The 15,636-nt window shown below is 54.9% G+C and overlaps 1 protein-coding gene across 2 annotated transcripts; it reads right to left on the bottom strand.

Moving 5' to 3' along the window:
- Positions 1 to 1,543: 1,543 nt before the first annotated feature.
- Positions 1,544 to 7,206, bottom strand: EGR3 (early growth response 3). 2 transcript variants are annotated; one of them, XM_043561647.1, is made up of 2 exons: positions 6,665 to 7,206; positions 1,544 to 5,345 (listed from the first exon to the last, which is right to left on the bottom strand). In XM_043561647.1, exons 1-2 carry the CDS (start codon positions 6,816 to 6,818, stop codon positions 4,336 to 4,338), a joined length of 1,164 nt encoding a protein of 387 aa, XP_043417582.1. In that variant the 5' UTR covers positions 6,819 to 7,206; the 3' UTR covers positions 1,544 to 4,335. The 2 variants fall into 2 exon arrangements, with proteins under 2 accessions (XP_043417582.1, XP_043417593.1); XM_043561658.1 differs by lacking the exon at positions 6,665 to 7,206 and adding an exon at positions 6,178 to 6,528.
- Positions 7,207 to 15,636: the final 8,430 nt, after the last annotated feature.

The following is a 15,636-nucleotide window of genomic DNA, read 5'->3' as shown; positions in this document are numbered from 1 at the left end:
GTGGATTATATGCTCAATCATTAGGACTTTTCAGCCATCTTGGATGCCCTTTGTTAACAAAGGATACCTCCTTGGGGCTGTGGTTGTTTGGAATTCTGAAAGTTTCATGAGGTGAGAGAAGGGAATTCAAGATGGCAGCCAGTGACCTGGAATTGTGTGGGTGAGAAAATTTAAGATTCCATACTGCATTCTCTTTATTGATCTCTCACTTCAAAAACATTCTTTTCTAAGGCCACAGCCCACCACCTCCACCCTGGTCTGCCCTCAACTTCTTGGTAACTACAGCCAAACAGAAATACCACCCACATTTTTCAGTGTCATGGGCCTGACTGGGGCGGCAAGAGAAGTTCCTGTCACTGTATGGTTTCTTCAGGCATGGAGACCCTGTCCCCCAGTTGCAACGTGGTGCTACATTTACATAGTCCAGGATCAGACACCAAGCCCCTAAGCTTCAATGAGGCAGATGATATGCGAAATACATGACACAGAAGCCCAAGTGAGTGAGTGTTTTAGAGGGCAGGTAGGAAGAAAGGGAGAAGATAGGACTGATCCGTCCAAAGACTGTTCTAGAACAAGTCTCAGGAGGATAGAGGATTCTAAAACCTAAAGGGAAATAAGGTGAGGGAGCAGGATGGAGACGGGGGCACATGAAGAAAGTGGAGGGTATGTATCTCTTTCAGAGAACGAGCGAAAGCTCTAGGGCTGGCAAATAAACTCAGTTATGAAAGGGGAACGTTCTGGGCAAGAAAGCTCATAGAGTAAGGGAAGCATCACTTTTATGGGAGATAGAAGTTGTATGATGCAAGGGGTTAATGCTATATAAAATATTCCCTGTATGTTCTCCAAATCCCAAATGTTCTTTCTTCTCTCAGAAGCATCGGATCCCTGGGTAGTTCATAAGAGCAGCTTTTTCAGCCAAGACCATCTTTCTCAGGCAGCTACAAACAGTGAGGCCTTGAGAGTCCTGTCCAAGTGGGATTGAAGTTGTATAATTTTTAAATCTGATTTTCCCCAATTATCTGACCACAACAGAGCCTCCAATCTCTCTGGTTATCTTGCCAACCTTGAAGATCCCCTGTCAAGTCTCCACCTGTTTTTCAGGCTTCAAAACCTTTAGCAAGAGCACTACTCAGTGTGGCTGTAGTGACTCTATAGGGTCCTGTTCTGGTGCCCCTGTTACCTCGAGAGAGATAGTTCATAAGCCAGAAGATCCCCTCCCTTCCACCCTCAATACCCATTAGAAACCAGGAAGAAAGGTTCTAGAAGTTTCCAGTCACTAGTCCTGATTCCCATGAGTTTATCTGATCTGCCTAATCTCTCTGGCGGTGTGAGACTCCCAGAAGGGTGGAGGAGAATCCTATCCTCCTAGAACCACAGTAAACACTCGACACTGGATTTGAAACACCGGAGCGCGCAAAATTCTGACCACCTTCTAACATTGCCAAATTCCTTGTTTTACATTGAATTTACAGAGCAATCACAGCAAAACCAGGCATAGGAAGCTACCGAGCCAACCATCAGCCAAAAACAAAACGAGACAAAAAACAGGCCAAACCAAAACTTTATACTATGAAAACAAGAAATAAAATAAGGAGATTTATAGGCCGGCTGATTGTCAGCAAACACAATATATTTACTGTATTAGCATTTGCTCACAGTGCAAATGGTACAACATTACACCATTTCAATATTTCGGTTTTTAAAAATGCTGTTTTCATTAACTATATTATATTGGCATAACAATGTGACAAAGGAGCAAATGAAATATTGGTGAAGAATTTCACCTTTTCACAATATCAAGCATATTTTGTTAACCTTAGTATAAGGTACTATAAATCCAAGAAATAAAAACATCCACAAAATATATTACATCTGGTTTGTCTTTTTCTAAGTACTCAACTTTATACAAAAGTCTTTCAAAAAATATCATTCCCCGTAGGTTTTCCTGTTTAAAACCTGATTTTTTTTCTCTCAGTTCACATAAGTTAGAGTGCATTTTCTTTTGTTGTTTTTTAAAACATGCAGACATATAAAAATCTGGATAGCACAACCTTTTGGCAACAAAGTTATTTTTCTCTTAGTTTAAGCTTAAATGTCTGAGAACAGTTTTATTAAAACAAAGGAAAACTCAGATGATCATGCAGTGGCATGCATAAACCAGAAGGAGCAAGGAAAAAATATTAAAGGATATTTGATTCCTCCTTCCAGCTTTGAAGTGACCAAAAATTTTGTTTTTAATAATCATCACATTATAAAAAGTATTCAGCAAAATACTGTCTCTGCAAAGAAAGATTTTACCCTTCAGCTGAAAAAATATGGGCCCTCCTGGCAAACTTCGTCCTCTTCTCTTTCCTTCTACAAAAAGTCCAAGTACCTGGAAATTCACAAGCCCCCTGCTCTTTGATTTTTTTTTTTTTGTCCCTTTCACTAGACTCCTTTTAGTATTATTTATCCACCACCAAAGAAAACAAAAACCAAAAAAACAAAAACAAACCCAAAAAACAAACAAAACAAAACAAAACAAAAACCCGGTGCTTTTTTTTTTTCTTAAAAAAAAAAAAGTGGGAAACGCATAAAGTGACTTTAAAAACAGACATTCTGTAAACTCCAGACCTTTGTTCCTTCTCTCTGGGCAGCTCAGTGACCACACGCTAAGAGGGAACAGTACATTCAGTCAAGACTGTGCTGGAAGCTGTGTCAGAGAGCAACCTTCCCTACTACTCCAAAAGAGTCACCCCTGTGTGGGGGGGAAGTGCTGGGGAGGAGGGGGTGCCTGAGAAGAGGTGAGGTAGGGCGGGGAGTAGGTGAGACTGGGGTATGGAAAAGATATGCCTCATTCAGCAATATGGATTAATGCAAAAATACCCATATCTTTGACGAAAATTTGGACAGAGATGAGTGCCTGTGTGTATATGTGGGTATACATACATACATATATATGTGCATGTATACATACACACACCTATGTAGATACAATCTCATCAGTTACGTTTTTCATAAAAAATAAATCATTTAAAGCTTATATACCTACAAATTCTCTTTATGCCGGTGCACTGCACTGGATAGCCAAGTACCTTAGAGATTTTATTGTGTGTATGTATGTTGCATATATGTATATATGTGTGTATATACACCTACATACATACACACACACCCCAAGTACATAGATCTGAATTCTACCTGTTGTGTTGGGGATGGCAAAGGATGAAACACGAGCCTGCTTTCCCATCAGTGGGGGGGGGGGGGGGGGGAGGAGGAGAAATGGGTATGAGTGAGAGAAAACAAAATGATGGTAAAAGGTGGCTGGTTGAGGCCTGCCTTTCCGGAAGAAGATTTTGAAAGAGATGGGAGAAGGCTTAGAGAGAAGGGAGTGGAGCGGGAGAAAGGGCAGAGGGCAAACTCAGGAACGTAGAGTTTAAAAAGTGGGGTTGAGGAAATCTGTTGGTTAAAAGGCAGGCTTAGTGATGGCCGCTCCTTCTCCCCGCAGATCAAACTGCCCTGAGGCCTAAGAGGGAAGCGCTCGGAAAAGGAGGGGTGCTGAGAGGCCAAACCCTAAACGGCGGTAGCAGCACCGCGGCGGCGGCATCCGAGGCATTTCTGTAAGAAACATTATTTCCGAGCAGATGGAAGACCGTCTCATCCGGCCACGTGCAGGCCCCCAACCTGGGACATTCCCCCAGCGGCCTGGGGACCCGATGTGGGGAAGAGTTTGGGGTGGACACAGCCCAGCTCAGCTCAAGAGTCACACACACACACACACACACACACACACACGTGTGTGTGCGCGCGCGCGCACACACACACGCACACACAGAACACTCACGCGAGCACGCACACTCGCGCGCATCCCCGCACGCAGGCGCGCGTGCGTGCGGCGGGCAGCAAGCTCTGCGCTTTGGTGCGCTCCTTACCCCCTCCCCCTCTCGGGTCTTCGAGGGGGAACCGAGGGAGACGTGGGGGGAACCGTGAGGTGCTTGGGTCGGGCGAGGCTTGGACGGGCCCCGCCTTCAGTCCCCCGCAGGTCCTTGGCGCGGCCCAGCGGCCCCAGGATCAAGACGATCCGAACTGAACAAAGCGGGCTAGACGCCACCTTTCCGCCCCCACGCCTTGGTTGGGGGGGGGCAGCGAAGGGAGGGCGCCTCCTGCCCTGGCCCCCGACCGTTGGCCGGTGTGAAAGGGTGGAAACGGGGGACATCGAAGGGGAACAAGGGACCTTACGTCCATGGAGAGGCCAGGGCGCGGCCCCTGCGCCTCCGTGGCTAGCTTTCCTGCTGCTTTCAGGCGAGCAGCTGGGAGACACTGGAGGGGAAAAGTGGGGATCTGGGGGCCGAAGCCTCAGGCGCAGGTGGTGACCACAGGGGCCAGGGACACGGGGGGCGCCGAGGACGCAGAGGGCGCACCCCCCTTCTCCGCCTTCTTCTCCTTTTGCTTGAGGTGGATCTTGGCGTGGCGCTTGCGCTCGTCGCTGCGCGCAAACTTGCGCCCGCAGAACTCGCAGGCAAAGGGCTTCTCGCCCGTATGCGTGCGGATGTGAGTGGTAAGGTGGTCGCTGCGACTGAAGCTCCTCATGCAAATCCGGCATTGGAAGGGCTTGTGGCCCGTGTGGATGCGCAGGTGCCGGGTCAGCTCGTCCGAGCGGCTGAAACGGCGGTCGCAGCCCTCCGCCGGGCACGCGTGGGGCCGCTCGTGGAGCGGGGTCTTGCTGGGTCGGTTGGGATACTTGCGGGGCCGGATGGGCTTGAGCGTGAGCGGCGGCTGGGGCAGGCTGCCAAAGCCCGGGTGTATCTGCTTGTCTTTGAATGCCTTGATGGTCTCCAGAGGGGTAATAGGGGGCGGATTGACCCGGATGGGGTCCATGCCCTGGAAGGGCTTGTGCTCCGGAATGGAGCCCATGTCGTTGGGATGGTGGTATAGGTTGTAGTCAGGAATCATGGGGAAGAGGTTGCTGTCCAAGGCCGGCTTGGCCGATTGGTAATCCTGGGGGGAATAGGCGAGCCCAGGGTTGCCCTGGGGGTCGTGGAAAGACACAGGCTCCGAGTAGAGATCACTGCAGTTAGAATAGGGGGGCAGCGCCGGATACATGGCCTCCACGTCGCCCTGCGGTGGCTGCACCATGCTGGCCGTGGAGGTCTGCGTGCTGAGTGCCCCTGAGGCCGGGGGCACTCCCAAGATGCCGGCGCTCATGAGGCTAATGATGTTGTCCTGACACCAGTTGGAAGGGGAGTCGAAGGCGAACTTTCCCAAGTAGGTCACGGTCTTGTTGCCGGGGGCTGGCTGGAAGGAGCCCGAATAAGAGAGTTCCGGGTTGGGCTTCTCGTTGGTCAGACCGATGTCCATCACATTCTCTGCGGAGAGCGGGGAAGAGAGGGGAGGGGTGAGTGAAGCCGAGCCGGCTCCCGGACCGGGGCGCCCGGGTCCTTGCTCAGGTGTGGAGGGTGCGGCCGGGTGGAGTGAACAGCGCATGGGGTAGGAGGACAGCTGCGCCCCGGCGCAAAGCGGGCGGTGCCGCGCTCCCGGGCGCAACCTGGATACAGCAAAATACTACGGATCGGGGTGTGGAGTGGCTGCCGCACACACACCGCACACGCCGCGCACACACTCACGTACCACACGCACACACGCGCGCGCGCGAGAAGCATTGTTGTTGTTTCCGAGGTGGGGCGGGCAGGTAGCTGCAGCTACAGGTAGTTTCAGACCCGGAGCGCGCTGGGCTCTCGCTCTCTAGCGCACACAACTCGGCCTCTTCCCCTAGCCCTATCCGCGCCGGGACGCCGCGCCTTTCCTGCCCCGACGAAGCCCCCAGTGCGCACCGCGCCCGGGTCGCTGACCCGGAGCGCTCCGACGCTTTGTCCTCGGCGCGTAGAGGGGTTCTGCCCGCAAAGGGAGCTCTCCCGCAGCCTTCCAGGGCCCCAGCCTTCTCCAGGCCCGAAGGAGCTTTCGGCTCTTGCTGGGGGGGGGGGGGGGGGGGAGAAAGCCCAGCCTCGGCTAGTGAGGGTGGAGGGCGGCGGAAAACCGGCCCGTGCCTCTATGGCGGGAGTGGCCACTCTTCCCAAGCTCTACGGCCAAGGGATCGCCCCCCCGTGACGGCCCCCGCGCCGGTGGACCCCCTCCCTCTCCCCGCCGTCCCCACACCCCCACGGCGTTGCTGAACGCCCCGGAAAGGCAGCGTCGCAGTACCTCTCCCACCGCGGGGACTCCACGCCGCACATGGCTCCATCCCGGGTGGGAGGCTGAGGGAGTAAGGAGGGGGGGGGGGGAGCGCGGGTGAAAGGGACGCTGGGCTCCTCCCGGGAAAGGGGGCGATAGCACCACGCCTTGCGCGCAGCCTGGCGATCGCGCCCCTTAAGTGGAGAACCCCAGAGCCGCTCGCACCTACCTCCCTCTGGTCGGCGGCTGCCCCCACCCGGGAGAACCGAAGCCTCTATCGTGGCGTCGCCAACCGAGCCTTCCCGATCGGGGAGGGCGGGAGGAGTGGGTGGGAAAAGCAACTCGCCCCCTGGAAAATTCCGAGCGCGCCCCCCATCTCTCCATCCATCCATCCATCCATCCACCATCCATCCATCCACCCATCCATCCATCCATCCATCGATAGCTCGTTCCCTCCTCCTCTTCTCTCTCCCTCTCCTTCCTCGCTGCTTCGCCGCCGCCTCCCCGCCGCCCTTACCTGTAGCCATCTGATTGTAATGGGCTACCGAGTCGCTGCTGCCAGAGAAGAGGTTGAGCGCGCTGGGGATCTCCTCGGGGTACAGATTGTCAGGCAGTTGGTTTAGCAAACTGCTCATGGTCACCGGCAGCTTCTCGGCGAGTTTGCCGGTCATAGCACTCCCGAGCTGCCGCCGCCGCCACCGCCGCCACCGCCGCCGCTCGCTCCTAACGCAGCTTCCAGGCAAGCGGCATCGGAGAGGCGATCCGTGGTGCAGGGGAAAAGCATGCGAGAGGGAAAGTTCGGGGGGAGGGGGAGGGAAGAGGGGAAGGGGTGGGCCAGGGGAGGGGATCTTCTCTTTTTGGGGTGGGTGGGAGAGAGGGCAAAGGGGGGTAATCCTCTTGGGTGCCTCAGCTGGTGCCTTAAAGAAGCTGGGGGGGGGGCGTGTGCGGGGGGTGGGGGTGGGCCTGGGCTGGGGGAATCTCGGCCCGAGGGGTTGGAAGCGGCCTCAGTATTGATCTCACAAACAGATGCGCGCCGGCGGCCCCCCCGCCCCCCGATCCGCCACCGCCACCGCCGCCACTGCCGCCGCCGCCGCCTCTGCCGCTGCTGCTGCCGCTGCTACCACCACCACCAGCCCCGCCGCTTCCTAGCAAGCTCACTGCTGCCCAAAAGCTCCCAGCCAGGGAACTCCACCAGCCTATTTATCTGAGCCCCGGGAAAGCTCCGTGACGTAGCTGCCCATATATGGACAGACAAAGCCCAGCCGAAGGGGCGCGACGTCACAATGGAAGCTCCTCACAATGGAACATTAGAAAGCAGGAAGCGGGCCGCAGCCAACGTGCGGCGCCCGCAACGCTCGCGGATCTTAAAAAAAATGAGAGAAAGAGAGAAATAGAAGAGAAGAAAGAAGGAAAATTCGAGAGGAGAGAGGAAGGAGGGAAGCAACTGAACGCAAAGCGTAAAGCGCGCAGCGCAGGGTGGAAAAAGCAATAGCCGCCAGTGTGTTTATTTTAGGTGCGCTCTAGGAGAGCGCTCTGATACCGCGCGGGGCGGTGGGATGGAGTTGTTTGCAAGTGGCCCCCAACACCCCAAGCAGGGAGAAGGGGAGTTGGAAACACCGGGCGAGGTCCCTTTGCAACCTGGGAACTTCTGGGGAACCCGGAAGGTGTGCGCTTCGACCCGGCTCCCGCCGCATTAGAGTCTCGTATCTAGGACCCTGCCCGAGACTGAGAGAAAGAGAGCGCGTCCCTTTGAGGAGGATTCCAGCGTGTCAGGGATCGCTGATCCAGCATCCCGAGCACTTTCGAGCTGCCCTCACTCTGATTCTCCGCCCACACCCCGCGGCTCCCCGGGCCCCTGACCCTGCGCTGACTCCTAGCTGAGCGCGGTGGCCGCGAGCTTCGTAGCTGCAGAGCGGCTGCGCGGGAGGCGAGAAACCCGCACTTTTGGGGTCGAGGATGTGCGGTTTGGGTGGTGGAGAAGTAGGAATGGAGTTGAGGGAACAGGAAACACGTGCACCAAACCCCTGATAATTCTCTAACGGTTCCAAAACACCCCCTTTGGCCACGGGATGGCAGGAGGGCCCAGCAGGCCCAGGCACAGTCCCTGTCTATTGCTGCCTGCGAAGGGCCCGCCACTGAGTTGCAGCAGGAGCCTGCCGAACCCACAGTCTCTGAACCACCTCCTCTAGTCTCTCTCTACCCTCCCCCTCGCCTTCCACAGGGCTGTCCCCTTTGCTGCCTGCCGGCGCCCCGCAGTCAAGGGCCTACAGTTTGCCGACCGGAACGCTGTCACCTCCCGGAGCGGCAGCAGATTCCGGGGGCGGCTGCTACGTTCCCCAAAGGCCTGCTCCGGCCGGGCCGCGGGAGAGCGGGAGGAGAGAAAGGGAGCGTGGGGGAGCGACCCCGAATCACACCGGCACCGGCTTGGCGTGGGAGGATTCCCTCCTCGGTGGCCGTGTGGGCGCGGTGAATCCCGTGTCCCCCCCGCCCCCCCCCCCCGACTGGGGAGTCGGGGTTGGGGGAAGGTGCATTTCTCAGGGGGAGTGGGAGTGCTGACAAGGAGGAAGAGAGGATCCCCGGGCCTCACTCCGTGGGAGGGCCACGCGGGCCGGGGACGTGTGGGAGGAACTCCCGAGCTGCACATTGCGGTGGGGGTGGATGACAACCTCGCTCCCCTCCCCTTCGCTCGGCGGAGAACTGGGGGTGGGAGGGCCCGGCCTCCCCCGGATCTTCTCCGATTCTTAGGAAAGGAGGGATTCCCGCCGCCCGCGAGCCCCTCACCCCGCCCCTGCCGCCGCTCCCGCCTGGCTCCCCACACCTATACAGGGGAGGCACTGCGCCCCCGGGCTCTCCTCCGCCTGCGCGGCGCTGGGAGGAGAGGGCTCTGCAGCGGTCCCCGGCTCCGGCCGGAATCAGGGCATGCAGCGCCTCCCGCCCCCGGCTCCCTCCCTAGGGGGGCGAGCGGCCGGCCCGGGGGCGTGGGCGGCAGTGTGAGCCCGGCTGGGCGCGGGAGGGGCCCGGGCGGCTGCAGGGAGGGTCGCGGGGCGGCGGGCCAAGCCGGGAAGAGCCATACAAGGAGCGGATCCGGTGACGCGCCGGCCGCGCCCCTTCTCCTCGATTTGGCTGCTGATTCCGGTCCCCGGATTTGCATATTTTGGCATCCAGTGGAAAAGGAAAGAGGAACGGAACCCGCAGCCTTTAAAGGAACCGCACAGACTCTAGCGTCACCTAGGGAGGCGGTCTGGGGGGCGTGAAAAATTAGCCAGCGGCTCGGGCCTCTGGCCTTAGTGCCTGGCAGTAAGCGAGAGGCCGGGAGCCGCGGTGACTAGCGAGTAACGCCCGCACCTGGCCTTTTCTGTGGCGCTTTGTACTAAGCGTGCACCGGGAGGTGGCAGGGGTCTCTGCGGGTTCCTGCCCAGGGCCAGGAGACGCCACCAGGTCCGCGGCCTTGGGCGTGCGGCAGGCCCCAGTTTTGACTGCAGTGCCCTTGTTTCCCCGCGCGAGGCACAGCTCAGCCTGCGGGGGTGGCGGGAAGGAAGCCGGAGACCTACAGGCTGTCAGGCTCAACTCCGGAGGACCCTGCCTTGATGCACCTCCTCGCCATCTGTTGAGACCACTCCCCAGGCGAGGGGAGTAAGGAGCTGGAAACCCTAGTCCTGTTCGATGGGGGCCCACGTTAGGAAAGGCAGAGTCAGTGGGAGAATTTGGGATCCTTGAAAGCTTCCAGGACCCCAGAGGCTGTGGAGGAGTGTAGCCACTCCAGAGATGGCCCTCAAACACTTCTAGGGTAGCTGGACTTGTTGCACCCGAGTAGCAGAGCTCGTCGGCTGGCTGCACCCCCTGCTTACCTGTTGGTGAGGTTGGATAGGGGTCTTTGGGCACAGATTGCCTCCCCCACTCCTTCTTACTAGTTCTTTTTTATTTTTTTATTTAAACATTTTTTAAAATGTTTATTCATTTTTGATAGAGAGGGACGTAGTACAGCTAACAGGGGAGGGGCAGCAAGAGAGGGAGACACAGAATCTGAAGCAAGATCCCAGCTCTGGGCTGTCAGCACACAGCCGGATGCAGGGCTCCAACCCACCAACCAGGAGATAACCACCTTAGCTGAAGTCTGACGCTTAACGGACTGCGCCACCCAGGAGCCCCATCCTTCTTCCTAGTTCTTGATAAAGAATGGGAGCCGTCAGTTCAATTAAATAAGTATTCATTAAAACTTCAGTGTGACCTTGGGCAAATTTCTGAATTTCTTTCTTAGCCTCAGTTTGGTTGTTTGTAAATTGGAATAGTATCTATCTCTTAGGAAGCATTAAGCTAGGTAATCCTCATAGAGTCTTTATGCTAGACCCCTTGCAAGCATTCCATAAACGGCAATATTGTTGAACTATATTCTCCTCCAACTCTACCGTGTGACAGAAAAATGCTTTCCCCTCTTATGAGTGAGCATAAGGATATAGGATATGGATATGATATAGGGAGTAAAAAGGGCCGGGTATCCCATAGCTGTGTGATCATATACAAGAAGTATTAAAGTTTATTATTTGGGGGGGAAAAGAAAGTCCTGTTTGTGCGCCAGGTACCCGCTGGGCGCTCTGCCAATTTAGAGATGCTTGAAAAAAAGGTCCTCACTCTGCAGGAGTGACATAAGGCAGGGTACAACGAAGTCACTCATCTGCACTTTAACACTCTGGAGCATCCTTCTAGACTTTCTTGGAGGCTGGCTCTGGCTCCTGGGGTGGGGTGGCGGACTCTTGCGTCCCTCCTTTGCCATGGAAGGAGCCACATGGGGGAAAGACTCTCTCTGCCAGCATAGGTCCTCACTGCCTCGCTCCTGTTCAGGTTGTAGCCCCTCTAGGTGCCCCCTGTTACCCTGGATGATGGTGGCAGACAGAGGCCAGGGTTCTGTGGCAGGAGGGGACAACCCTGGGTATGAAGTGGGTGTGGGGTGTTTCGAATGGCTGCTTATAGACTAATGGCCTTCTCCCTTCTGGTTGCCAAGGCTTGAGTTTAGTATAGAAGGAAAGTTTTCTTCCTTCCCTCCCCCCTCTTCTTTCCTCTCTCCCTCCTAAACAGGGGCTGAGGGTGATTGTCTCAGTTTTACTGGCAGGCTCAGGTGAGATTGCCAAGGGCCTAATTACCTGAACTCCAAGCCCTTGGACTTGTCGGGGAGCGAGTAGGCACTGGTTCAGGGCGTCCTCAGCCTGGAGATGGTGAAAGGCAGGCCCGGCCCCTCTGCAATGGGGCCAAGGCCGCCCCTTGGTTGCTTTCTCCCACAGAACCCAGGTAGCCTCACCGGCTACATTTGTGGGGGCTGCTACTGCTTGTAGGGGAGACAGGTGTGTTTGTCTTGGTGGAAGGATAAAGGAAGGAGTAGATGTGGCCCTGGAAATTCACCCCTGGAAAAGGCCAGGTTGTTGCTCTGTCTTGCTCCTTAATTCCGCAGTCACCTCTGAACTTCATTTAGGTCCCCTTTCACTAAAGATATCCAGTCCTTCTCTGGTGTCTTACAAGACCCCCGCCCCCACCCCAGCTAATCCAATCTGGGGTGCTAGCAATTATTGTACTGCTCTTCTCAGGAGCCATTTGCATTTTAAAAGAAAATGGTCAGGGTAACAAATAACCCAGAGGAATGAAGCCCAGTGCTTAGCCTGATGCCTGGAAAATGGTAGGTGTGCATTAATGCTGGTGGAATGAGGTCTGACTGTGGACTACCAGGCCCTTGTCACTACAAGGAATGGGAGGTTTGGACTACAGAGAGTGTCTGCGGTTCCTCACATCATTCCAGGCACCTATGTCTAGGGCCCATCCTGGTGGGATTGCTCTGGAATGACAGTTGTCTCAAAGGTATTCAGTTGCTTTCCATTTTGGGGTGCCCCACAGGATGTTCACAGGGGAGGGGTCATGGGTGGAATCTCCCTGGCCAGCCCTCCCTGGCATTCTAGAGGTCATTGCCATTTGTCTGATAATGGCAGTCAGCTGAGGCTAGGTGGGCTTTGCCTAGAAGCTTTTGGAGGGGAACTATTATTGACAGCCATGAAGACTTTTGAGGGTGGTGGTCCTCCCGAAGCCACAGAAGATGGGACCATGGGAGCCCTGTGGACATACTTATTGTCTTTATTCTAGTGGGTGCCTGGGTGGCTCAGTCGGTTAAGCATTGTCTTTATTCTATACAACAACCCAGTGAAAAGGCTTTTAGGGCTGTGCCCTTAACATTTTGCTTTTAAAGAAAAAATGAAAGATGAATGCATTGGAAACAGTCTGAATTGTTAATTGGAGCATACTGGGCCAGGAAGTGGCTGAGCTGACATTTGAACTCAGGGCTTTGTGACTCCAAGCAACTGCTCTTCATTCCAGCCTTTGTCCCCATCGTGGCTGTCAGAGGAAGAAATGAGATGGCAGAGGTGGGTAACAGGATGGATGTATATACAGTCTATGGAGAAGGTGAAGGGGAGAAGAAAGATCAACTGGAATGGTGCCTCCCAGAACCAGCTTCGACACAGCATGGGGTAGGGGAGGAGCCCCGGCTTCAGGGAGAGTCAGGGGCTACAGCACTCCGGGAGATTGGGGCGGGTGGGCAGTGTTTCCGCGGGGCTCTCGGTAGGTGGAATGGCCACTGTGCCACTCTGAGCTCAGGTCCCATAACCCTAGGTTGTCTCAGAGACCACAGGGGCCTCTCTGTGTCAACCATGCGCTTCCATTTTAAACACCTGCTCGTGTCTCAATTCAAAGTAACTTATTATAGTCATGTTGACTCAGGGTGGTTTTTGATCAAGCTTCCAGAAATTTTGGGGCGAGTCTGGTGACCAAAAGGGAGAAAGTCTTGCCACAAAGTAACATTTGCTGGGAAGGGGCCCCCAAGTGGTCCTGGAGACCCATCCTTAGGCACAGGTCCAAGGTTGTGAGTAACTGCCACAGGGGTCAAGAGGATGAGACTTTACGGCCAGGCCGGGGCAGGGAGGGAAGGAAGGTCTTGGGTAGAAGGCAAGATTTGAAAAAAACCTGCTATATGGGTAAGTGGAAAGTACAAGCCCTGGCCTGGGATCAGGACTCTGAGTTCTGCCATGGATGATGTATGTGACTTTAGACCAGGTCCTCTTGTTCCTGGGCTTCTGGTAGGAACTGGACCGGACAACCCACCTCTAAGTTCTTCCCAGCCCCGTTAACCCATGAGTTTCAGATTCCATTGTAGAAAGGGTTGGGAGGGGCTGGGTTAGCATTCCTAACCAAGTCTGGGGCTCTGTAATGCTTGGTCTGGGATCCTTGTGGAGAAGGAGGTGTAGGTCAGGGGATGAGGCCTTGTAATGGGAACTTTGCTGTGGTAGCTTAGGGGCTCATGGAAGGTAAGTGGAGTCATGTGCTCGGAGAGCCTGTCTCTGCCCCTGGGGGCCACTGTGGGACAGCCCCCTTCTCAGGTGGGAGGGATGGTGTCTTAGCAGAAAGGACTCTTGGGGGATGGGACTTTTTGGAAAGAGGAACTTTGTCATCTGAAATGAACCAGAAAATGTGTGACTGCGAGGGGACGGGGGTTGGGGGGAGGCAGTTGGGGGGGGCAAAGAAAGAGTGAGAGAGAAAAGGAGAGAGCTGAGAATAGGTTCTCCCCCCACAGACCCCCACACAAGCAGCTTCTTGTTGGGTTGCAGATTCACCCATGGGCCAGGTGCTGGATCCAAGAGGCTGGCAGGTTCCTCTCCTCCCAGCCCTGTAAGGAAAACCTTTGGGAAACCAGAGAGCTGTGGTCTTTAGATCTTTGCCTCTTACCAGCTCCCTGTCTCAGGACCCTCCTCAGCCTCAGACGAGTGGGTCTTTCGCCTCATCCATCAAGGTGAGGAGTTGGGGATAGACTCTTGGGTTCTTCTTTGCTGTTCCATGCAGCCAAAAATCTGGGATCCAGGGAAAAGCAGTTAATGACGTTTGGGCCCTGAGTTTGAGCTCCTCAGTTGTATTGGCATCCTCTTTCACCAAGATGGCTTAGGCAGGGCTTCCTGACCTTTGTCATGCCTTAGCTGTCCTAGAAAATGAAACCCTTTTTTATAGCCACTGGGGTAAAGGACTGATGCTGCCCCATCGGGCCCTGTCCTGTCACCCTGGGGGATGGGGGAAAAATACCTGCCAGCTGGGGCCCATTGGAAGTCTGCCCATCAGCTTGGCTGATGGCATGAGCTTCCCTGGCAGGGCTTAGGGCAGATGGACAAAAGATAAAGGGCACGATCTTTCTCCCTCAGATACTGCAGAATTATTTGGGATGTTTAGAATTATTTGCCCCAAGATTACCCAGAAAGTTACTGGAAGACAAGAGATGGCATCCAAGTTCCCAGAGGGCAGAGACTGAACTCAGTCGTCTTTGGGCCTGCCCCAGTGGGGGCTCCTGTAAGAACTTGTTGATCCAGTTCAAGGGCCCACCTTGGTGATTCTGAAACATGGTCTATTGGAGGAGTGGTCTGATGCATTTGACCCTTCCCACCTGGTCCTTTCATTTCTACCGCCCCAGCGCCCCCTGCACAGTGGGCGACCCCTTGTCCACCACAATTCCATTTTGTCAGGAGTGCTCCTAGGCCTGGGACTTAGTTCTCTTGCTTCAGTGAGGCAAACGTCTAGGGAGCACTTCCTGGGCACTGTTTGTGGAGGGAATCAGACTTGAGACTGAGCTCCTGCTGTCAGTGAGCAGGCAGCTTATAGTGAATGAGGAGTGAGGCCCGTGGAAGTGAGCGTGCCCAAGCAATCTTGCTAAGTGTCCCAAAGGAGGCACAGACAGGGGGTTCAGAGGGGCAAGGACCACCTTGGGCGTATAGAAGGGACTTGTCCAGGAAGAGGGGAAGGCACGACTGGGAGGGGGGCTTAATTAAGGCCCTGAGGAGGGGCTGAGACACATAGTGAGGAGGGGAGCAGACAGAAGGGGAGAGTAGGGGAGGGGGATTCTGTGCCAAGGGCTGTGATTTCTCCCTCCCTCATTTTCCTATCAACTTAATATTTTTCATCTCTGACACTAGAAGCCATTAGCATTGTCCTTCCAGGACTTCTGTCTCTCAGAGTGCCTAGCCCCAGCCTGATTATGGCGTGTTGTGCAGATGGATGAGGAACCGCAGAGGGAGAGAAGGGAGACAGTACTGAGCCTGGATATGCTAGATCCCATCAGATGTTTGGCACCTTCTAGAATGTAAGGTCCAGAAAAGCAAGGGCTTGGGTCTGTGACCGTCACTGCTCTATCCCTAGCTGGAACCTGGCTTATAGCAGGGCTCCATACATATTTGTGGGAGAATGAATGTGCCAGACACTCTTTCAGGCCCCGTTCCTGATTCTATGAGCAGAGATAGGAAAGGAGGATAACTCCAGGTGTGAAATCCAGGAGAAAGAAGGAGCCTAGGGAGTCCAAGGCAACATGGATCCCAGGTTGGGGGCGGGGTAGGATTAATCATACATAAACTCAAGTGGTAATAGCCCCGTTAATTGAGTGGTAATGATCCTTGGCATTTTTCATCTTCAAAGTCAGGA

This window comes from Prionailurus bengalensis, chromosome B1 (genome assembly GCF_016509475.1).
Source record: "Prionailurus bengalensis isolate Pbe53 chromosome B1, Fcat_Pben_1.1_paternal_pri, whole genome shotgun sequence".
In the NCBI taxonomy this organism is placed as follows: domain Eukaryota; kingdom Metazoa; phylum Chordata; class Mammalia; order Carnivora; family Felidae; genus Prionailurus; species Prionailurus bengalensis.
The sequence above is the reverse complement of the archived record's forward strand: the minus strand, read 5'-3'. Positions and strand labels throughout refer to the sequence as shown.